The sequence below is a fragment of the Lytechinus pictus genome, chromosome 6, assembly GCF_037042905.1.
Source record: "Lytechinus pictus isolate F3 Inbred chromosome 6, Lp3.0, whole genome shotgun sequence".
In the NCBI taxonomy this organism is placed as follows: Eukaryota; Metazoa; Echinodermata; class Echinoidea; order Temnopleuroida; family Toxopneustidae; genus Lytechinus; species Lytechinus pictus.
The window spans coordinates 12,017,279-12,041,131 of record NC_087250.1 but is presented as its reverse complement, the minus strand read 5'-3'; the positions used below and the strand labels follow the sequence as shown (position 1 = coordinate 12,041,131).

General features: G+C 36.4%; 1 protein-coding gene and 2 long non-coding RNA genes across 3 annotated transcripts; 1 reads left to right on the top strand and 2 right to left on the bottom strand.

The window, feature by feature from the left end:
- LOC129262943 (uncharacterized) lies at nucleotides 1-9,764 on the bottom strand. The gene is made up of 3 exons (XR_010293878.1): nucleotides 9,697-9,764; nucleotides 3,682-3,751; nucleotides 1-1,759 (listed from the first exon to the last, which is right to left on the bottom strand). It is a non-coding gene; the product is annotated as an uncharacterized LOC129262943 (long non-coding RNA).
- On the top strand, nucleotides 9,290-15,992 carry LOC129262428 (uncharacterized). Its single transcript, XM_064100909.1, has 2 exons — nucleotides 9,290-9,547; nucleotides 11,340-15,992. The coding sequence occupies exon 2, from the start codon at nucleotides 14,142-14,144 to the stop codon at nucleotides 15,990-15,992; it is 1,851 nt and encodes a 616-aa protein (XP_063956979.1). The 5' UTR covers nucleotides 9,290-9,547; nucleotides 11,340-14,141.
- On the bottom strand, nucleotides 14,695-20,302 carry LOC135154527 (uncharacterized). Its single transcript, XR_010293879.1, has 2 exons — nucleotides 20,202-20,302; nucleotides 14,695-18,186 (listed from the first exon to the last, which is right to left on the bottom strand). It is a non-coding gene; the product is annotated as an uncharacterized LOC135154527 (long non-coding RNA).
- Between the last annotated feature and the right edge of the window lie 3,551 nt (nucleotides 20,303-23,853).

Here is a 23,853-nt window from a genome sequence, read left to right as displayed (position 1 = left end):
CAACGTTGTACGACTTGGTGCGAGAGGTGGCACAACTAAGTATAGTCGCATTTAGTCGACTGGAGGTCGTACAACACTTGCACATGTGCTGGAGACCTACAGAGACCAGTCTTGCGACTGGGTGCGATAATATGAGACTGTTGCAAGACCGATCGAAATTACGGCTTACTACATTCCACTACCGTTGCATTCGCATGTATGCGACCGTTCAGCCCCTTTCACAATTGACGTCCGACCAGTTTACGACCGCCTGCAACAGTTTTTTCTTGTTGTTGCACGATCGATCTCTTGGTGTCTTGCGAGCACTCGCAGTCGTTGTAGACGGTCGCACGAACTCGAGGTGGTCGTGACTGGTCACATCTGAACTTTGAACATGTTCAAAATCCGAACGCGATCAAACACGATCGATTCACTCGCATCAGGCCGTACCCGGGGTCGTACCATCGGTCGGGCGATCATCGTGCGAGTGTTGTTCAACGTTGTACGACTTGGTGCGAGAGGTGGCACAACTAAGTAGTCGCATTTACTTGACTGGAGGTCGTGCAACACTTGCACATATGCAAGCGACCTACATGTACAGAGACCTGTCTTGCGACTGGTTGCGATAATGATATGGGCCATAAGACTGTTGCAAGACCGATCGCAACGGCTTACAACATTGCACCACCGTTTCATTCGCATGTATGCGACCGTTCCACTCGCAATCCCTCGTGCAACACTCGCATGTGATCGCACGAGCACAATAAGAGCATATGCGACTTACTCGTGCAACGGGGTTTACTGGTTGTTTTTGTTGTACGACAGCTGTTGCAACTGTGAAAGCCTCTGTGCGATCTTATGAGATGACTAGCGATTGATGCCTGTTGCAGCCTGTCGCACGACCAAAAGGTCGCAAATGGTCGTACGTCAATTGTGAAAGGGGCTTAAGTTATTTTTTTTTATTATTATCCGCGTGTTGAAGTCCTGCTCTATTATATTTCTTTATCTCTTTTTCCCTTTTTATTTGCATATCCCTTGTATGTGCTTCCATTTTTATTGTTTCTTGTTCGTTTTTTTTTGTTCTGCTGTTCTCTGTTTTGTCACCTTCGTGTCTGTCTTCGTAGGCAATTCTAAAATAATTATTTAGAGGGGTCCACACAATACAAGTAATGCTTTTTAGTGGATCCCTCCATTTTCTCAGAAATTTATTTTATAATGGTTATGATATTTTGCTTATAATACTCTGCTTTGTTTTGCTTTTACTTAGATACTTAGATAAATATCATATACTGTACATGCCTGAATTTTTTTTGTCTGCATAAGTGCACTGTAACTATTTTGACCACATTACTTTGTTCTGTTGAAAATGAAATAAAAATAAATTGAATTGAAAAAACACTGGCTTATTGTCAGTGCCTCGATCAGTGTTCGTTAGCGTTCACGTTGCCACGAATGAATCAGCACCCTCAACATGCTCAAATTACCGGTACCCTTACATAGTTACATAGGCATTATAGGATTAGATCTATATATCTAGATCCAATTTTTTAAACACTTATCAGACTAGCTGCCTTTACTGCCAAGATAAAATGCTAGGCTAGGCGATACCCCGATGTGATGTCACAGGCCTTTTTTTATTTTTATTTTTTACTTACCTTGCAATACCAACTATCATCGCATGTAACATTGTCGGTATTTGTGACATACGGGTCATCGCAGTCATAGTCACCAACACCAATCAGGTATCCACAGCTGTGACACGTCAAGGAAACGCACGGAGCTGTAACAAATATGCATCATTTGTTTTATTTTTCTTTCACGTATGTTATACCTGACATGTAGTACATTTTCATTGAACATAACATAATTGATTTGAATTAATAATCAACCACATACGGATCATCGCAATCACATTCACCAGCACCAGTCAGGTATCCCCACAGCTGTGACACGTCAGGGAAATGCACGGAGCAGTCATAAAAATAACATTATTTGCTTTATTTTTCTTACTCCTGCAAGTTTTAGTGTAAATTTTGCTAATCGATTAGCAATCGGCGGCAAGCCATTCGAACCATTCGATCAATCGATGTTTACTCCCAGGCCTAATCTTTAATAACACTGATTAATTCGATCTGATACGATGGCTGGTGGTCTAAAATAGGCTTGTGTACAGAGGAGTGAGTCGTTACATGGAGACATTTTTATACAGTCTTAGATCGTATTGTCAATTATACAAAATGGATGATCCTTATACATACTGTACACAGCAAAAACTGTGGTGTTAACCGGTGTACATAGAGGACCACACCAGTTATTTTACACCGGTGTTAAATTGGTGGTGTTAGTTTTACACCTATAGGTGTTATTACAACACCTTTGGTTGTTACATTTACACTCTTTGGTGTTATGTTCAATCTCTAGGGTGTAATTTTAACACCTCGGGGTGTGGTCCTCTATTAACACCAACTGGTGTCAGTATTAACACCGCAGTATATACAGTGTAGCTTATGGAACTGATGCTGAAGAAAGAGGAGAGTATCTTTAAAGGGGAGTGAAACCTTTGGAACAAGTAGGCTTGTGTCGAAACAGAAAAATCAAAGAATAAGAACAAAGAAAGTTTGAGAAAAATCGGACAAATAATGAGAAAGTTATGAGCATTTGAATATTGCAATCACTAATGCTATGGAGATCCTCCCATTGGCAATGCGACAAGGATGTGTGATGTCACATGTGAACAACTTTCCCTTTGATGGACTATAAAGTACCCTCAAAATGTCTCTTTTTGCTTTTTCTTACGGTGATACAAACTCTTTATCCATGATGTATTCTTAAAAAAAATCTGTATTACATGCCCTCCTATATAGAAAGAACACATGATCTACTGATAGATGTAATAAAAGAGGCAATTTAAGTGAAATATATACTAACGTAACGGGGAGAGTTGTTCACAAGTGACATCACACATCTTTGTCGCTTTGCCAATTTGAGGATCTCCAAAGCATTAGTGATCACAATATTCAAATGCTGATAACTTTCTCATTGTCTGTCCGATCTTTCTCAAACTTTTGTTGATATGTTTCTTGGATTTTTCTGTTTTCACACAAGCTATCTTATTCCAACGGTTTCATTCTCCTTTAATATCACTGATTAATTGATAAAACGGATAGTGGTCTGTGATAAGCCTGTATTCCAAGGTGTTTATAGCCTCGATATAGATACTATTTAATACAATTATGAATTATGCAAAATGGAAAATACATACATGTAAATACCCAGAATGCACTAAATGAAGGTAAAGATGAGAGTGTATTTGATAACACTGATTGATTCTGATAAGATCGATGGTGGTCTATAATGGGCTTATGTACCAAGACGTTAGTCTTGATTACTAATTGGTGCCGTATAAACACCTATCTGGTATTGCACCAAAACAAAATAAGTGTTGTTTAACACTACTCCGGTGTGGACATATAGATACCAGGTAGGTGTGTGTTGAATTGACACCAGTGATTTTGCAGTGTACGAATCGCTTTTCTCCATTTCACGATATAACTCAACTCCCATTGTTGTCAAACAAAATTTCAATGCAAGTCTCCAGATTGAGAAGGCAAAACAGTTATACAGTCAAATATTTGTTATTACATGAAAAGATCCAAGAATATTCTTTTAGCTTAACACAAATTAAACTAAAATCAAACTTACCTACGACCGCTGCGAGTGTGATGCAAAATACAATCAGATTCATTTTGGATTGTGTTAATGATTTGGAAGTCTGTATAAAAATGAAAAAAATTAATACAACTCTATATCATGCATCCAATATCTGTATGATAGTCATAAGATCAATACTTTTTATACAAGATAACAATGGCATTAATGAGGATCTGCATGATAACAGAATTTAGAAATACAGTAATGGAAACTTTTACAATTTCATCCATTTCAGCAACAATAACTTGGCTTGGCCACAACATTAATGCAAGACTCGACTGCATTAACATGATCAGCAATGGAAATAATGGCAAAGCTATTTCAAATTTATTTGTCATGTTCTCATCTATAATTTGACCAGTATTCAAGGTAAACCTTTGTTGTTGTAATTAAGCTTGAATTGCACTGGAGATTTTGCATGGCCCTTGTCAGATTAGTCCAGTTGGGTGTTGAATAAGGCCAGGGTTACACCAAAACATAAGTCTCCCGAATAATTTCCGACCGATTCTGCCCGAATATGGCCTGACTCGGTTGGATCCGAAACCTATTCGTCTCTGATTCGCGGAGTTCGTCGGAATCATAGACGAATAATAGGTCCGGAGTAGGTCAGGAATCAGAGCAGAATCGCCAAGAATTGACTGTCCAGAATACACTGAATGCCTCCTAGCTAGAATCCAACCGAATTCCATCCGAATACATCCCGAATGTGACCTGAATGAAATTTGTCTTGGACACATTCGGGAGGAAAATCGGTCACAATTTATTCGGGAGAATTTGGTTTTGGTCTAACCCTGGCTTAAAAGTTGTCCATATTATAACAAATTGCTTTAAGCCAGGGTTACATCACACTGTTAAACATGTTTAAAAAACGGATTTTACAGGAAAAAAGAGAAGATTTTCCAGAAAGCAATAACAGAATCATTCTGTAAATTCATAAAACAGGATTTTTTTCTGCAATTTAACAGGTCTGTTTAAAAAAGGGAAAAGGGTGTTTTATTAAAGGAAATATGTAAGGTTCCAAACATCAAATACAAATTTCCTGTAATTTGACATGATCTGGTAAGATTACATGTGTTCTCGAGACTCTGCTGCAAGAACTTCTTTTATTTTAAGGATACATTTTCTAACAGTGCAGAACCGATTTCTCCCGAATAAATTCGGACCGATTCTGCCAGAACACGGCCTGATGGTTTCGGAACCTATTCCCCTAATTCAGATTACACGTATTCGGGAGATTTCGGGAAAATTTTGTTCTCCCTCCCCGAACGCGAGAAAACTCGGGATGGATTCGGGACCATTCGTGCAGGGATTCGGCTCGTTTTTAAATGTTCAAAACCAGCCGAGTACCTCCAAAATAATGTGGCCACGACAAATTTCATTCGGGCCACTTTCGGGATATATTCGGATGGAATTCGAATGGATTCTGTGAAACATTCGAGGGATTCTGGGTAGTCAATTCTTGGCGATTTTGCTCTGATTAGGAATTTATACCGGATCTTTTTGTCCCCGATTCGTAGAGCTGATTGGGTTTGGTAACCATTGCTTTACGCATTGCTGGTGATCCTATTTGTGCTAAATTATATATATATACAGTGCGTCCCACAAAAAACGAAACCGAGATTTAGCGATGATTTATCATTTAACTTAATCATAAATAAAATAAACAAATGACCTACCGAAGCAAAGCTTAGAATCTACTCTTTCATCTGAAATTATTTCGATTATTCCTCATTCACGCATGAGTGGGCAAAAACAATTTGAAGAAAGGATATCAAAAACTCATTTGGAGGGGGTATCTGAATTTCATAAAGAAAACCACATGGCTAAAAAGTTCAATATCTGCTCTTTTATTTAATACCTTAATCACAGAAAATGGTCAAGAAGTAAATAAGTCCTGTTCCCTCGAAACAATGCTTGTATTTCCATAATTTCATTAAATAAACGTGTTTTCATCGGTTTCCCGCAGAAGCTATCGCATGGTTAACAAAAGACTTAATGCATGGGTGATCGTCAACAAAACGGAGTGTCGAGTGAGGCTGAACGCTAGCCTGTAAAACCTCTTCATTTTATGAAATTAATGAAATTCAAGCCTTATTTCAAATAACCAGAACTTTGTTATTACTTGATAATTTTCTGTAATTGAGGTATCATATTAAAGAGCATATATTAAACTTTTTAAAAATGTGGTTTTCTTTTTGAAACCCAAATACAGCCAGCCAAGTGACTTTTTGGTATCCCCTCTTCAAATTGTTTTTGCTCACTCATGCGTGAATGAGAAATAATCTAAATAATTACAGATGAAAGAGGAAATTCTAAGCTTTACAATGGTAGGTCATTTGTCTATATTATTTAGATTAAGTTATGATAAATCATCGCTAAATCTCGGTTTCGTTTTTTGTGGGACGCACTGTATATATATCTAAATATATATATATAGCTGCTTTATCACCTAAGAGCATGTTCCAGTCATGCGTACATGTAAAGTTGTGCGTAACTTTACAAACAAATTTATCATGTTTATGAAAACACCCACCAGGGCCCGTCTTACAAAGAGTTTCGATTGATCCGATCAACCACAACTATGGATGGCCAGCAACGTCAACATCTAAAAATGCAGGGGGTTATTTTCACAATATTTTCTAGATATGATGTATATTCATACATTCACCGTTCTCTTCTCAAGAGTCAAGATTCAGTGTGATTTGTTTTGTTTACTAGTCTAAGGAGATTATTGTGTAAATTTCCTCTCGAAAACAAAATATGTAAATATGTAAATATTATATATATGTTGGCATTTTTTACCACAACTTCAACGGTGGATACTCAGCACTCAGCATTCAAGTCCACAATACAGTACGACAATACACCACAGGTGGTATGTACTTATATAGGAAGAAGAAGAAGAAGAAAATGGTATGTATGGATTTCCATACAGTTGAGATTGATTGGAACATTCGTAACTCTTTGCAAGACGGGGCTTTGATCACAATAGATTTGAAAGAAAAGAAAGTTATGGATAGATCTAGTCCATTGTGAATCAAGGCCCAAGGCTACTGTAAACCTTCGATTGGTCTGCGACCTGGGGCCCGTAACACAAAGCTGCCTTACCTCAAGCATGTCAAGTGATGTTCGTGTAGGCTCCACTCCACAAACATCACTTGAGGTACACAAAGCTTAGCTGCTCGTAAAACACTTTTCTACGATTGATTGCATTAAGGACGTTCCACAGTTATGTTTGTGCGCATTATGATCTGCGCATAGTTTACACTCTGCGCGCTGACGTCACAATGGATGAACAGGTGATTGACTAGCTGCGGGTATGAGCTGATTTTTCTCATCTTCTGCACTTTAACTGCAGATCCGATGCGTTATTTCATGAAGCTAAAAAATGGAATTATTCCATGGACCATTAAAAAAAAAAATTATCTACAATTTCAAAATACTATACTCTGCAGTGCTGCCAAGAATCACTAATATTACCCTGAGTTTGAATAAATGGTAGAGTGGTTTTGATTTTTTTCTTCACACAGATACAAAGCATTCGGCGCATTTTTGGTGTTTTAAAAAGCACATTTGCTCTAATAAAAATGCTGATAGTTTAAAAACAAGCACATGAACCCCTATTTTTTAATGTTTGTACCTCTTAGGTATACCTTCCTCTACAACTATGCAAATTTTGGTGAAAATGACATGGATTTTGAATAAAGTGCAGCATTTATTGTACGTTTGTAGTTAGTTACTGAAATTTCACATTTGTTAGATTGGGATTATGTTATCTTTTACGCCATTTTTAAGAACTGACAGTGCAGTTAAACCTAAAATTGCAAACAAATAGCACTATACATAGATTCTCCATTCTAATGATATAATTATTAACTGTCTTGCGGAATTTGATGACTTTTTCACGTATTTTGACTGAGTAATAGAGGTTTAAACTCATTGTAGTAATCTTGGGCGGTCTAAAAATGCCAAATTCTTTTGAATGCGCAATTCTTAAGAACATCAATTTGGGTGAACTTTGAAGCTCTATAGCAAAAATCAAGCACATGGACCTATGTTAATTTTTGCATATTTCGAATATTAAGGTTCTAAAGTATCTATGTGCAAAGTTTGGTGAAAATGACATGGATTTCACTTTAACTGTGGAACGTCCTTAAGCGTACGATCAATCGCTAACTTTTGTGTTACGATCGAGACCCTGATTTTGAAACAAGACGTCGTAAAAATTATGAGAATATTGAAACAGGAAACATCTGTATAAAACTTAAAATCATCATACGAATGTTCAAATCAGTGACTAATGATACCATCATTATTACAAATAAAAGCGAATTGAGTAGAGTCTAGTTGACTTAAATTTAAGGAGCTTTTGCCTTTGCAACTTTAAAGGTAATCTAAGTAGGGCCTAATGTAGGTTCTACTTCTAGAATAGACGAAAATCGAGATTAGAATTTAAATTTAGGCTCAACCCTAGGTCTAGTTAATATCATAATTGATTTTTTTATTGATTGATTGACTGACTGATCAATTGTCTAATTGATTGATTTGTTGGTTTTATTAGCCAAGTCAACAAAACATAGTCTAAGACTCTAACTTTAAGACATGTAATGTAGGCCTGGCTATGTATCATTTTTTTGGTAGGATGCAAATATTGGAAACTTATTTACCAGTGGCAGTGGGTTCCTCAGAGTTAGGCATAGACAATATAGAACCTCTAGATCTAAATCCTGCTTATATTATTATTAACTAGGTTTAGGCTATGTCTAATTCGCTAGATCTAGACTAGACTTTCTATTAACGTTAGAGCCTAGGCCTATGCCCTAGTAATAGTATATAAACCTAGCTGCCTAGTATAAGTCTAGATCTATTCTAACGTTATAGAGTCTTGATTTGTATATAGATTAGAGGCCTAACTTTAAACTACATGTACTATGTTAGATTGCTCTAGATTAGCCATCTATAGACAGACCTGGTCTAGTCTAGATTCTAGATCTAGGCCTACTCACTCTAGTCTACCGTATGGGTACTAGTATTCAACCCGGCATAATTCAAAGATTTTGACATATTCCTAAAAATATTTAGAAATAGGGAATTTATCTTAATTTCATACCTTTGTTATTTCCAGGGTAATCTGTTGTCGATATTTTCTTTGTCAATCTGTCGACTGTATGGGCGGAGGATCGAATTATGCGGCGATGGCCTTTTGCACTGAATGGTACTAGTATTCAACCTAGTGAGGATTGATAGCAAATCTCAAAAGGGTTTAGATTGCTAAATTAGATCTAGATCTATGTAAGTCTCTGGCTTTGATTAATTCCCTGTTTGGTCTCATCTCAAATGGTCTAGTCCATAGTCGGATGGGACAAGGGCAGATTGAGAGACAGGGCCATCTTTCATCGCTAGGTTGAATACTAGTGCCGACGGGTTGAATACTAGTACCAAAATCCGTCGCCGTATAATTCGGTCGCCCGCGCACACAGTCAACTGGTTGAAGAAAAAAATAACGGAAAAAGAATAACCAGCATTTGCTCTTGGAAATAAGACGGGTCTGAGATTCAGGTAAATTCTATATTTCTATATATTTGAGTAGGCATCGTCATTCACCACAAGATGGCGCTCTCGCGCTCGTACTATATTTTGTACGTAGTGTGCGGAGGATTTTGCTGCAGCCGCGGTGCTTCTCTAGCTATCGGTGATTCGACATGTGCGAATTGATACCATTCTCATTTAAAAGTGATTGGGTCGTTTTCCAAAATCTCGGCATATCATTAACCTAAACTATTTTCTCTTTCGTGCGATATGCAGTTTTCCATGTTTACATTGATCCAACCCCTCGCGAGCGACTCAACCCGACAAGGTAAGTCAAAATTTCTTCACTTTTCTCACTAAGTTTGTGTAATTTGTACACTTATCCATATCTGGCAACATTTGGCAATTAAAAGACTGTATTAGAAAGAATTCAGAAATGTTTTTTGGTTTTTTGAAACCAAAATCAATCGTACTCACCAATGCTCACTGATTGCTCGTTCTGCATGAAAAAGGGCCTGTATCGACCAGATTATGAAAATTTCGGCCCCCGTCGGAGGGCGCGAACAGATTTCGCGTTGGCTGCCGTGTTGCTCGCTATGGATTTTGTGTAGTTAACGACTCCAATTGACAATGCACGGTACGCGAGTACCAACTATTAGTCTCATCATGAATGTTTCATTTTTTATGTATAATTAAATCAGCACTTAAAATAAATAAATGAAGGAAGTCCCTATTTGATTATTATGGCTTTATGATCATGCAATATTCTAAAAAAATTAATTAGACTTGTTGATTTGTATAAACTATAATTTCTCTAACTGTAACTTGTAAGTGAGTGTACATGTAAGTTGACTCTGTTTTGAAGGCGGGGCCGGGGGGGGGGGGGGGGTGTTCTGTGGTGCCACCTCACCCATCCTGTTTCCAGACCCAGGTTAAATGTTATCATGCATAGAATCTACTAGATCTATAGCTCTTTTTTTTTATTATTAATAGGGGTGTATGTACTTAAAGGTCATTTGAGCTGAGCAACCTTTTTTAGGCTTTATTTGATTTTTTTTTTAATCGGCTATAATTTATAAAAATTAAAATGGCCCAACCCACTCCCTGCTTACTCCTACTGTTTGTAACAATAGTTGCGTAGACGTCTTTTGCCTTGGTTTTTTTATTTTTATTTTTTATTAGAAAAGCAGATCTTCATGTAATATAAAGACTTTAAAGTCTATCCTCAATTTTCCGGACCCCTTTTTTCTGGATATTTGTGGTATAAATAATCCACATGCTCACTTGCCATGACATTTGAAAAATATATTTATGTATTTCTTGATGTGTTAACATCGACTGGGGAGAGAGAATTGTGTACAAAAGACCAAGTTCCTATTTTCCGTATTTCAGTTTCATATCCCGCAAGGTTATCGAGGACGTCTCCCAGTTTGAGTGTTGGAAAGATTTTTTTTTCTTGTTCTTTGCTTTTTAAATTCTCTTGGAATCAAAATAGAGGTCTATCCTAAATCAATCCCTTTGGCAATTGTAATTTGCATAGTCAAGGTTACATGTACATGTACATGTATGTTTATCAATCAATAATCTATTAATTTGTAATGAAGACAGAATCTAGTGTTTATTGTTTTTTTTTAAACATGTGATATTTTCTGCATTATGCATTTAGCATTTTCATTTATTGAATGTCTTATATCTATTTTATCATTCTGTTGTGTCCAGTTTTAATTATATAATTTTCTTTGTATATGATTTATACTATGACTTTGTTTTAGTTTAATTTTCGAATACATGAGATTGAGAGATGAATATAAATCCTTACAAATGTAATTGTAGGTTATCTTGATACCAAGGCGTACGGCTGCACTGCAGTCTACAAAGTCAAATTACAATTCCATTCTCACTGCTTTCAGAAGAGTTACAACTGCAATCTATAGTATGTATTATGGTCCATTCTTTGTCTGAAAATTACTGTATGCTAAACATAATTTATCTCCAATATGAGCACATTGTTTTAAATATTAAAAGCTCTTTGAAGTGATTTTTTTTCTCTAATGAATTTACAGTCAAAAGTTTTGAACAAAAAAATTTCACTATTTTTCTTTGTTTCATTTTTTTCCCAGGAATTTCAAAGGTGTTTTCATGCCAAGACTTCTCGAATAAATAATGGATGCATGGATGCACAACTAAGATCTGAACTACCAAATCTCACATCAGACACTGGCTGACGTAGCTGTCAAACACCTCAGCTGCCATGTGGTTGTGTCCTGGTTGTCTGTGCTCCTGATCTTGACCAGTCCCATTATCCAGAATTAAAAATAAAATACCAAGAAAGAAACGAAAAGATTTATGCTCATGGTTTGACTGTTTCATGTTTGTGACTTCTGTGCTTGTCTTTGTGTGTATTTTGATTTGTTTTGTTTTTGTGTTCAATACTCTATGTGGATTTTTTTTCCTTCTCTTCTATTTTTTTTTATTTTCATATATATATTTTTTTCTTGCTGAAGTTTATCGTTCATTATTTTCAATAGAATTATTCATTAACAAGTGTTTAATTTACACAAGTTTGTGAGAAAGTAGAATGAATTTTATTTAACAGGAAAATGGCAATGGAAGGAATCACACCAGACCCAGGGAAATTACTGGCCACTATCAAAGAAGGAAAAAGTGTTTCCAAAGGGGAAATGTTGAAGGCATATCATACAGAGAAAGAAATTCTGCCAGAAGTTGCCAAAATCTGGGATGTGAATGAGCGCACTATTGTTCGACAAATAGAGCGACTCAGGGACAAGTTAGCTGCAATGAAAAAGAATTTCAACAGGGCAGGAACCAAGGAAAAAATTGCTGCCTTCATGGAAGAACCATATCCCATTCCTACTCCTTCATCCACCCATCCAACTCTAAAGCCATTAACAGATTCATGTTCCAATTGTAAGCAACTATTGAAGATTTCTGACTCAAATAAGTTGGACTATCAAGACAAGCTTGAGCAGATCACGAAGAACCGTGATATAACAACCAAAGAGCTTCGGAAAAAACTAACAAAAGCAAGAGGCCGAGTAAGAGAACTGGCATCTGAGCTTAGAGAGGGAGGGAGAAAAGACTTGCTAAGGAAATTTCAAAGAGCTAAGAAGAGTCTGCAGCATTATAGAGAGCAGTTCAAATTATTGTCGTCGAAAGCCAAAAAGCTAGAAGCAGGGAAAAAAAATGCTGAGAGGAAAGCAGAAAAGTACAGACAAAAGAACATCCGCCTACAGAGGAAATTGTTCTCTACGATCCGTTCAGGTACATGTAACTCCGCTTTGCCTCCGCAACAGGATTCCGATGTGGTACATCTTCTTGAAAAAATTGAAACACTTCAAGATGAAATTAAAAGGCTTACTGTTCCAATTCCCACGAAAGAAGGAAAACAATTCAACACTAGCGTACGCGAAGCATCATTTTATCTACAGGTTAGTGTTCTTTTTGGTCATTGATTCATTGATATATGAGAAGTGAACCCAAAGAGGTATAGAGCTTTTTGGAAATTAAAAAAAAAATCCTGTCTATGTCTGATTTTGCCAACACATGATTTTTTCCTTCTATTTAAATTCAGATACATGTATGCCATGAACCAAAATTCATTGTGGAAAGGAAAATGCATATTCAAATTTGATGCACAATTGATTGCCATTGGATATAAATTCCACTGAAACTGCTCTCATTCAAGAATGCAACATCATATTGAAATATGTAGATTAAAAAACTGTCCATGCATTTTCTCTTATTTATAAATGAAGATCCTTCCCTTGACCATTGACCCCCCCCCCCCCACTTATAATCAAAATTATACTGTAGATACTGTATTGATCTTTCATTTTGAAATGGCAAAGAAATTTGGTCCTAACTTCTGTCTGCCAGTTATACTGTATGCCTAATTCACCCTAACTTGCAAGTTTGATAAAATGAAAACTGAAGTTCATGCATCTTTGAAAAGCAAATTGAAATAGTTTACAATTTTCACATTTATGAAGTGAAATTGATAATGTAATTGCTTTGATTAACCATTACAAATGTGCAGATGTCTATTTTATTTTATTTTATTTTTTTTTTTTTTGGGGGGGGGTTGTTGTTTATTTCACTTCCTGAACATACATGTATGAATGAAAGGGGGAGGGGTGGGGGGGGGGGGAGGTAGTGCATTGCCATTGTAAGGTATTCACCATAACCAAAAACAGAGGCATTACTTGTACAGTAATTATTCTAAAATGGGACCCATTGGATAGTATTGTGCCTGTCTTACAATGACAGCCACCCCACCTTCTGCTGAGTTTGCTCATGGAACAATAAGATTTTTTTTGTACTAAATTTTCTAAAATGTTTTTCTAGCAGATGAAGGAATTCTAAATTTTCTTGAAGGTTATCCAAAACTGCTCACATGAAGTTGGCTCATCCAGCCTCTTAGCTATCCAGTGTCTGAAATTCATCAATTTTCATTATCAAAATTATGAAATGCAATTTTTTTTTATTTAGTCGTGTGCATAATTTTAAATGCACTTTTAGAAATCACCAATATCCTTTACGTGGAGATGTATTACTTTAATTTTCTATTTTATCAGTTCAGAAATTTCCACTGTATACATGCTAATCTACATTTTTTTTAAAATCTTAAATCTTTACTGTTCATTATTACAATTTTTGTTTTCTTTCTTTTATCCTTTCTTTGCTTTCTTTTTATATATACTAATTTCTATAAGTGATTTCTAAGTGAAAGTTATAATTGTGAGAAAAAAAATGAATTGGTTGGAAAATTAGTTTTGTTTATCACTCCATGACAGGACATCGGTGTTCCAGAGCATCGGACCAGTGAGGCCATCAGGATTGTCAGTGAAACAATCAATGGTAGACAAATAGGGTGCCTTCCTTCTTCATCCACTCAACATAGAATGGCATCGGAAATGAAAGTTCTCTCAAAATCTCAAGTACGGGAATCACTCAAAGATAAAAACAATTTGACAATAAAATATGATGGTACAACAAAGGGCCGGGTAGGTCATCTGACCGAGGTAGAAGTTGCTTCAAAAGAAAAAACTTTTCTGGTGGGCGTTTCTCAACAGGTTGGAGGAGCGGCGGATGAATATGTTCGAACGATTGAAGAAGCGTGCGATGCCATCTCTCCAGACATCTTATGTAACAAGACAACCAACACAATGACAGATAGGTGCATCACCAATGATTCAGTAGACAAGAAACTAGAAAAGGAGAAAAACATCCACCTAAATAAATTTCGATGTGCAATGCACCCTCTTGATACAATTGCCAAGGAGGTCAACAAAGCCCTAAAAAAAATGGATGATGTGCATGACAGGACCCGTAAAATGCCATTTAACAAAGGTGGGGAATGTAATGTCCAAGCATTCATTCGTGTTGGCAGCAAGCTTTTCAACAGTGAAAGCTGTGGCGACAGCACAGACCTCAGGTCATTTTTGAAGGGGAGAGGTCATCAAAAGGTATTACCAAGATGGGTTGGAAACAGATTTGACATTTTGTTTTCTTCAGCTGGGCTGCTCTATCACATCGGGCCATCTATAGTAGAATATTTCAGAACTGTGACCAAACCATCAAATGATCTCCATCGTTCATTTGTGAATGCATGGAATGATAAGAACATCTGCCATCTTAGGTGCCTTGGACTGATGGGGCATTTGGTCACCCACCCATGGATGGAAGCTGCATCACAGGATCTAAACATCCTGGAAATGAATGCCAACTACCACTCTGCAGTCCAGGTATTGGAGAGGTGGGCAGGCAATCCATCCTCCCTGCTCAGAGACCAGCACACCATCTTCAGCAGTGACCCAATGAGGGATGATATCTTCCAATCATTGGTGTCTCCTCCATATGAAGATCAAATGGAAGAACCAATGAGAGGAATGCTGATGGCAGCCCTAGAGGTGACAAAACGGCAGCTCCAGTCACAGTTACCTGGTGGCGTCTTCTGGGAGCCATCGGTGGAAGTCAGGGAGCAGGCTGCATCATGCTCAAGCACAAACATTAGTGGGGAGCGGAACTTTGCGCGTGTTGATTCACACCTGCATCATGCTAGAAATATTTCTGTAGGTAAATTAGAATCAAAAGTCATGTTCAAGTGTAACGACACAGCCACGTGGTTGAAGAGCCAAAGTGAAGAAAGGAGGAAGAGATTGGTTGGCTCGGCAATTAAAGCAGGGGTAACTGAGAGGAAAAAGGAAAAGGTGAAAAAGCAGAGGTACAAGGAGCAAGTTCAACAGCGGGTAAGGGATAAACAACGCAAGCTGTCGGAAAAAGCAGAGAAGGAACGGAACAAGATAGAGGAACTCATCGAAAGTGTACTGCAACATGGACTATATGAAGAGCAAAATCAATGTGAATTACTTGAAAACATATCTAAAACCAGAGCCATGGGCATCCTAAAGAATCAAATTAATTTCAGGAAAAAAATTTTGTGCCAGGACATGGGGAAGCACTCGCTATCGAAAAGTTCCGTGGAGGAATTGAAGAATATTCTTTTCAGTGGTCCACAGCTTGAGGATGATGACTTTCTAAAGAATTTGAGAGATCCCACCCAAGTCCTTAACAGGATGTTTGCCCACAAGTGGGAGGAGGAGGGGAAAGAGGTGTGGTATAATGGCAGAGTTACGGCATGGAAGGAGGAATACGAAGTAATATATGATGGCAACAGAGAGGTCTTTTTTATGACGGTGTCCGAATTTCTGACAGATGTTCATCTGGGAGACATTTGCTTTATCTCCATGTAACTTCTACAGTATAATAACAACAACAATAATAATGATATATAGTATTTATAATGCGCACATATCCACCTTGATAGGTGCTCAAGACGCTTGTATATATTACCCAGGCTAAGCTAGTCTTCTTGCTGAAGGAAATTGGTTCCAGGATTGGGATTCGAACCCACAACCCACTGATTGCAAGGCAAGAGTCACAACCACTAGACTACGATGCTCCCATTCACTTCAAAGTTCAAGCCAAGGTATACACAAATTTACCTATAAGAAGTTTCTTACATTCTGTTATGACATCAAGTGGTAGGATCAAAATTTATGGATAGAAGGAAGTGAGACATTGATAGTATTGTATAGTGGAAATGGAAATTCAGTATAAGATCAAAGAGGTGTTTCACTAACATTTAGGCTTGACAGTTTGCTTATAAAATCAAGCTTGAAACCCATGGTATGCAAATTAATGGAAAGTATCTTTGCATTGGTCAGATAATGTGCGCTATTGCATATACATTAATTGGATTGCATGCTAAATAAAATGTGCAACATGTGCATGTTAGGGTCAATAGTGGAACTCTCAGTCATAGCTAAAATCTTATTGAAACACCTTGCAGGTATAACAATATTCTTGATTAACCCATAGAGGTACACAGCTTTCTAAAGGTTTAATTTTATCTCCTTTTGCTCCTCAAATTGGCAACAATCATTAATTTTCTATCAATTTTCATACTTTGAAAAAAAATATATATAACATGCGTTAAAATAATAAATAGAAGATCTTTGCTGAAAAGTTGCCAATTTGCATTGTTAAAAAGCGATTTTGTTGTTTTAGAGAGCATGATTAGCACAAGTAAAATGGCTTTTACTTATGAACTTTACTTATGAATGGCATGACGTTCGGTATTCAGAGTGGTATCAAATTTTTCAATACATTTTTCTCTTTCTGATCATACATGTGTACTTGCTACTGGTCAGAATGAAGAGAAACTGCAAAAGTGTCTCTAAAAGGAGACACGTTGTACCTCTGTGGGTTAACAGTTAATTTTGCAGGAACTTCCCACCCTTCAGAAGAATCTTGTTATAACTATATTCCTGCCATAATTTGATGGTCCCAAGAACGTTTTGATGATTTTTCACTGTAATTTATACATGTATTGCTCAAAATCACACCCCCCCCCCAAAAAAAAAAAAAAATCCTTTTAAGAAAAGAGAGAAAAAAATAAAAGAGAAAAAATGGAAGATAAAGGGGGGAAATGAGAAGAAAGGGGTTCTTTGCATAGACTGGCCTTCCAAAAAAATATTCTGGCTATGCCACTATTTGTGCATACACTAGTTTCAGAGAAACTGTCGGATCCAGAAAAAAAAATCAGTAAATTCAAATTCAATTTCAAATTAAACAATTTATTGATTCATATCCACAGAAGGATAATTCTCAAATAAAATTAACCAAATGAAATGAATCAAATGAAACCAAATTAATCAAATGAAATTAACAATGCAATAAAACAATATTTATCAAGAAACAAATATCCCCTATGTAACAAAACTAGTTAGAAATATTTCGAAGGAAAAAAGAGAAAAAGGAAAAAAAAAAAAAAAGCAAACCAGAAATATTATATACCAGTACACAAGCAGTAATCAATCAAAACAGAGTAATATCTGGCATATCTGTATACATAGCAAATAATGGATATAACTGATCGAATAAAAAAGTCTGAATAATATTGTAGTGCTTCTCTTACACAATAATTAACATTGACAAATTTATAAAAAACCTTTACCCTCCCCAAAAGAAATAAAATAAAGAAATGAGAATAGTGTAAAAACCCCAACAACATCAGTACTTATATTAATGTGATAATTAGTCAGCCATGGATTCAGGATATATACATAAATAAATACAGAAAATTCGGTGTTTCAATAAAACTGTTGGTTAATTGAAATGCATCACCACTTGTCTTCAAGTCTTCTTTTCTTTTCATAAATAATTTTTTTTTTTTTTTTTGGGGGGGAGGCTATCAGTAGCCTTAAAGTTCTATATGTAAGATGCATAGACTGAAGCTTCATCTAGTCTCAGAAGAGTGAAGAGCATCCTTAATAGGAAGTCTTGGACAAAAAGGTAAGTCTTGGACAAAGAGGGAACTGACTTTGGAGCCCATGTAATGTGGATTCCATGACGAATGGGTCCCTAGAATAGTTCTTTTAATACCTGCGAGCAAAAAGGAGAAGAAATTTGATAATTAAAAAAATAGTCAAAAAATGTAAGGAAAAGTGAAAAAAAATTAAACTTATAAACTCAACAATAAAAATTAAAGATTTGTAATGATGCTATGGTTAATATAAAAACACATTTCAGAAAGTAACTGGAAGGGGGGGGGGGTTATTTGCCAGCAGGGATCCACTAAAAAAAGGGGGTTCTTTTAAAATGAACCTTTTTTTTTTTGGGGGGGGGGCTTGTCAGAAAAGGGGCTTCATTGTCGTTTTGACAGCACCCCCCCCCCCCTGAAAATCATCGATCCCTGAAAAGGGTCCACTTTGTCCACATTTACAACCCCCCCCAAAAAAAAAAAAAACTTCTGAATTTAGGGTATAAAAATGAATTATTTTTTAAAAATACAAACCTTTCCAACTGAAATCCTGGGATTAATCCCCCAAGCCCCCATGATTTACACCCTTGCTTAATACTAGTGAAGCATGTGATATGAAGCTATTCAAAATTCCTCTTAGAAAAGACAAAGTTCCAAAATTGGAAGCAAACAGTTATTGTTTATTTTTTACAGAAAATTTCAAGGTGAAAAGACTTCAAAAAAAAATATATTTATTCTATCTTATTATTATAATTATATATTTTTTTGCTTGCTTGTTTGCTGACTTGAATAATTGTACCCGGCACAGGCTTTATACTCTTGTTATATTTTTAATGACATTTTAATTGAAGTTGGCATGGAGCTAAATTTGCATGAAATGAAGAGGAATAACGTGAATGACACATTAGTAAAAGTTTGACAAAAATCAATCCAAAAATAATCTTTGAAGTTTTAAATATTTTTTGCTTTGTGACGTCACATCCACCCGGCACCGCATCCAAATCGCCGTTGGGTAGCGCTAGCGTATGCACTGCCCGTACCCGGTACTGTGCAGATTACATCATCCGACTCGTCGAGCAAAGCCAAAGCAGCCGTCTACTAAGCTCGCTCGTAACACGCTGGTGTAAGATATCAGTCCGATCGGGAGCTTCCGTTCGAAATCTCCATTTCGAACGGAAGCTCCCGATCGGACTGATACCTTACAAATTTGCTCCTTTGGCTTTGGCCAATACCAAATAGAGAAGCACCCCGCGAGAGAAGCACCCCGCGAGAGAAGCACTGCGCGCTGCCGAAAAAAATCTGCAGCGACGTCTTATTTGAGCCTAAGTAGGTATGAGTCATAGCCACTCTGGTGCGCCCGCACACCAGCGCACTAGAGATGACGTAATGTTATTGAGTCGCGTAGGTTCATAAATTTCTGCCACTCCGAGAATTGAAAAACTCCAGTCAAGGTAGGCAGGTTTAAAATTTATTTTTATCCATAACTAGCATTCTGTGGTTATAAAAATGTTGTTTCTATGTAAATTGGGTGTGTTTGAACATATTCTGAATGATAATTTATTACAAGTTCTAAATTGAAAATTTCAATGATGAAGCCTAATTTGAGGAAACTCTCCAAACGGGTTGAATACTAGTGCCCTTACGGTACATCTCTAACTTAAGTTAAACATGCTAAATACTGAGCCGAGAGACTTGTCTTTTTAAATTTTAATTCAGCGCAGAAGGAATTAGTCTTTCTATAATTATAAAACATGATTGATAGGCCCTAGATGATGGAATGTACCGGTACCAAATTACAATGATGATTTCACTCTCGCTCATACTCATACCGGTACTAGGTCTAAATTACTACTTTCAACGAGATCGACAAATTAGGCCTGAATAGTTCCTACCTCTCGTACCCCACGCCCGCGCCCGCGGCGTCGACAGTAAAATTGGGCCTTACGTCACTCGGTCAATTGTACCGTGTACGTGTACTTGTGTAAACAAATAACGCCGGAGCTGAACTTAACTCGGCCCTTAAAACCAAACAAGTAATTTGTACTAGAAAGTTCTCACTAGATCATGTAGATTGAGCATAATTTTGTGGAAATCATGGGTGATGCGAAAAACTAATATTCAGGAATATGAAACTTACCGAAATAGATAATAATCAAAGTCTAATCCGCGATCTTTTTATGGCTAAACTGCAGTGCTACTGTGTATTGTGGTTACAATCTTAAACACGAGCTAGATATATATAGATATGATCTATAGCTATACGAACGATAAGGTACCGTACCTGTACTGTACGCATGAACGAGTTCACACAAGCAGCGCCGACCGATGGTGACTAGATCCACGGCAAATCCCGGGGGATCCGGGGATGGGGGATACATCCCACACTTTTCTCAGGGGGGTGGCATGTACAATCACCCCCCCCCCCCTTCAAAATAGAAAAAAAATCATCAAACGGTTAATACTACTGTTAATGTGTGGATTCATCTTTAAATGCAGTCAAGGTGCTTAAATTGGCCTAATTTTGAATTTAAAAAATGCAAAATTTTGGCCTTGACAAATCCCTACACGTTTTTGCAAAGGTTATATGCACTGTATCATCATACTCATGGGAAATTAATTAAAGGTTAATTCATAAATATAATTGCAATGACTTTTAAATATGATTATAACTTTTATCATAGACAAATTAAAACATCCTTTAAATACACATTCGTGAATATGGGAGGGGTCATCTTTCAGTGGGGAAGTGGGGATCATTTGTACGAAAAATATTTGGCCTACCAAATTCTTAAAAAAGTATGCCATGAGTTACTGATGACATTGATCAAATCAATGTCATTAATGAAACATTCATCTTTACCATGTTATCCATTTATCATGTTTATAGGGGACTTTAGATTACATTAATTCACACAACAATATATTTCATTTCATTTCATGGCCAGTGGTGGCTATTATCATTTCATATGGCACACTTATTCCGGATAATCATGATCCTATTTTTGTTTTCATTCTCATCTCACCTTTAACTATTGTGCAAATGAGTTTTCATTAAAAAAAAACCCCTCGAGTTTATATTTCTTTCACGATAATAGAACAATTATGTAGCGCAGTTACAATATATTGATATACCCTATTCCACTTGATATTTGGTATCATTATTATTATTATCCCGGCTGTATCCGAGCCGCCATATAGGCGCTGAAAGCATTCAAGTAATTCATCCTTGAAGGAAAACACGCCGTGGCTGGGAATCGAACCCACGTCCCCCATATTGACGAGAGTCGTAAGTAGCCACTCGACCTCCCGCCATTTTGTTTCTTTTTAAGTGAGGAGTGGGGCATATGCCCAAAGGACGGCCTACCTCTTTAAAGAAAAAAAATACTCACAAACACATTTTATTTGCACTGTTTGACCGATTTTAATAAGTGAGTGATGAAAGGATTTGTATTGGCCATTTCGTAGAGTACAACAGCACTTCATCACATACATACCAAACGAATTTTAATGTTAACGCCAAAATGTGCGCTCCACTGAAATAGACAAGTTCGGGATTTCTTCGAACCACTTGCATTACTTAGATAACAGAAAAATAACAAAACGATCTGTAATAAAAGTAATTTTTCATATTTCAACATCATAATGGATCCGAATAGATATTGATATGATACGTATATAGTTTAATGTAAATGATATAATAATAGCAATTAGTGTTTAATTTTTCAGAGCAATACCTCATTGCAGCTAGTCCAGTGGATGACAGGTTCCTAAACTAGTTTCTATGGTAACAGTTACCGCATGAATTTGGAAATGTGTAGCAAATCAAGGATTTTATTTCAAAGTTATAGGCTTTTCTTATACCATTCTATCGACCTGTTTTGAAGGGGAAATTCACCCTGACAAATGATTTAATGTAAAAATAGCAGAAAATTTTATTGGTGAAGGCTTACGGAAAACCCATCAAAGATTAAGAAAGTTATTAGACTTTTGAGTTTTTGATCTGTGAAGTCATATACGAGCAGCTGCCCCGTATTACTTTTCATATTTTTAATCAGTGGGTCACTTTTGCTAAAAAAGGTCTTTCAGGAGCGGATGTGAAATGATTTGTATGTTGATATACTACAATAATTATTAAGAGGGGTCTACACAATACAAGCACTGCTTTCAGTGGATCCCTCCATTTTCTCAGAATTTTATTTTATAATGATATTTTGCTAATATAATACTTTGTTTTGTTTTACTTATGGAAAAATATCATTGTACATGCCTCAATTTATATTGTCTGTATAAGTTCATTGTAATTATTTCGACCACTTTACTTCGTTCTGTTGAAAATGAAATAAATTGAAATTGAAAAAAAATTGAAAACTAATAAATAATAATTAAATGACATTTCATTGATATTTTTAATTACACCAGATTTGGAAAAAAACTGCTCGCAAATGACGTCACCATTAAAATATAAGATTCTAATAGCTTTTTAAATCTTTGATTGATTCCCTTAAACCCTAACCAATATCATTTTAATTATTTTCTGCTATTTTTACAATAAACTTTATGTTAGGGTGAATTTTCCCTTTAATGAACTAAGTACAATACTTGGGATCCAAAGTGTGCTTCAAATTTGAATATTAGAAGAGCGATTCGACATGAGAAGGCTGTGCATGTAAATCCAGGAATAACTTAAGAAAAACCAACTCAGGTGTTATCAATTTGGTGCAGAAAATCTACAGTATGATTTAAAAATGATACCCTTTCCATTAGTCAAACATTATAATTCTAATTTTCTTCTCAGAACCTTTCTTATTTAATCTATTGTACATGGAGGGGCTTTTAGATTTTTTGGCATGGGGGTTTAAGACTGGCCATTTATACCTCTGTCATTTTTACCTCTGCCATTATTACCTTTGCCATTTTTACCTCTGCCATTTTTACCTCTGCCATTTTTACCTCTGCCATTATTACCTCTGCCATTTTTACCTCTGCCATTCAAGTTACCTCTGCCATTTTTACACCGAGCCGTTTGACCATGAACCTATGAAGAGATGGACATTCATCGCTTAGATAAGGAATTCACTAACAGGTGACTGTAATTGTCATCTGAACAATATTCTCTATACTAGTCTTCTTTGGTCCTATATGATCGTCACCGTGAGAAGGGACTGAAGCAGTTCGTGATTGGACATTTATATTTCACAAATTATATGCGCAGTTGATAGCAAATCAATACAATAATGGAAAATCGATATGCAGTTTTTGTTTACCTTTGGTAATCTTTGTTCCATGTGTTTTATTTGGGGGAAATGTCTGCATATTTTAATGTAGAGGCAATATTGTGATAATTGTTTACCATTTAAAATTCAATTTTCCGAAGTTTTCCATAATATTCCAGATATTCATGGCACATAACATGTATAGATCGTGTATCTCTCAATGTTATTGAGGTCCTTATGACTGTGTGAGACGGTAGTTAGCAAATCGAAAAATATCATATTTTATATCATATAAATCGTCTGCTTCTCAAGTTCGCTGCTCCAAATATAAAAAGCATGTTGACTAAAAGGCACATGCTGAAACGGTATCAGCCAACAAAAATCAAGACCGGGAAATTGTTCCGTCTTTGAGTGATCAGATATACCCTCGGTATTTATAGTCATGGTAATTGCTATTGTTACAACACCTGTATTATGTTCTCATTAAGATGCGCATAACCAGGTGACGGTGACAATCATTGGATCAAAGAAGTGCTCGCGTTAATCGTCCATCTTTTCATAGGTCCATGGTTTGAC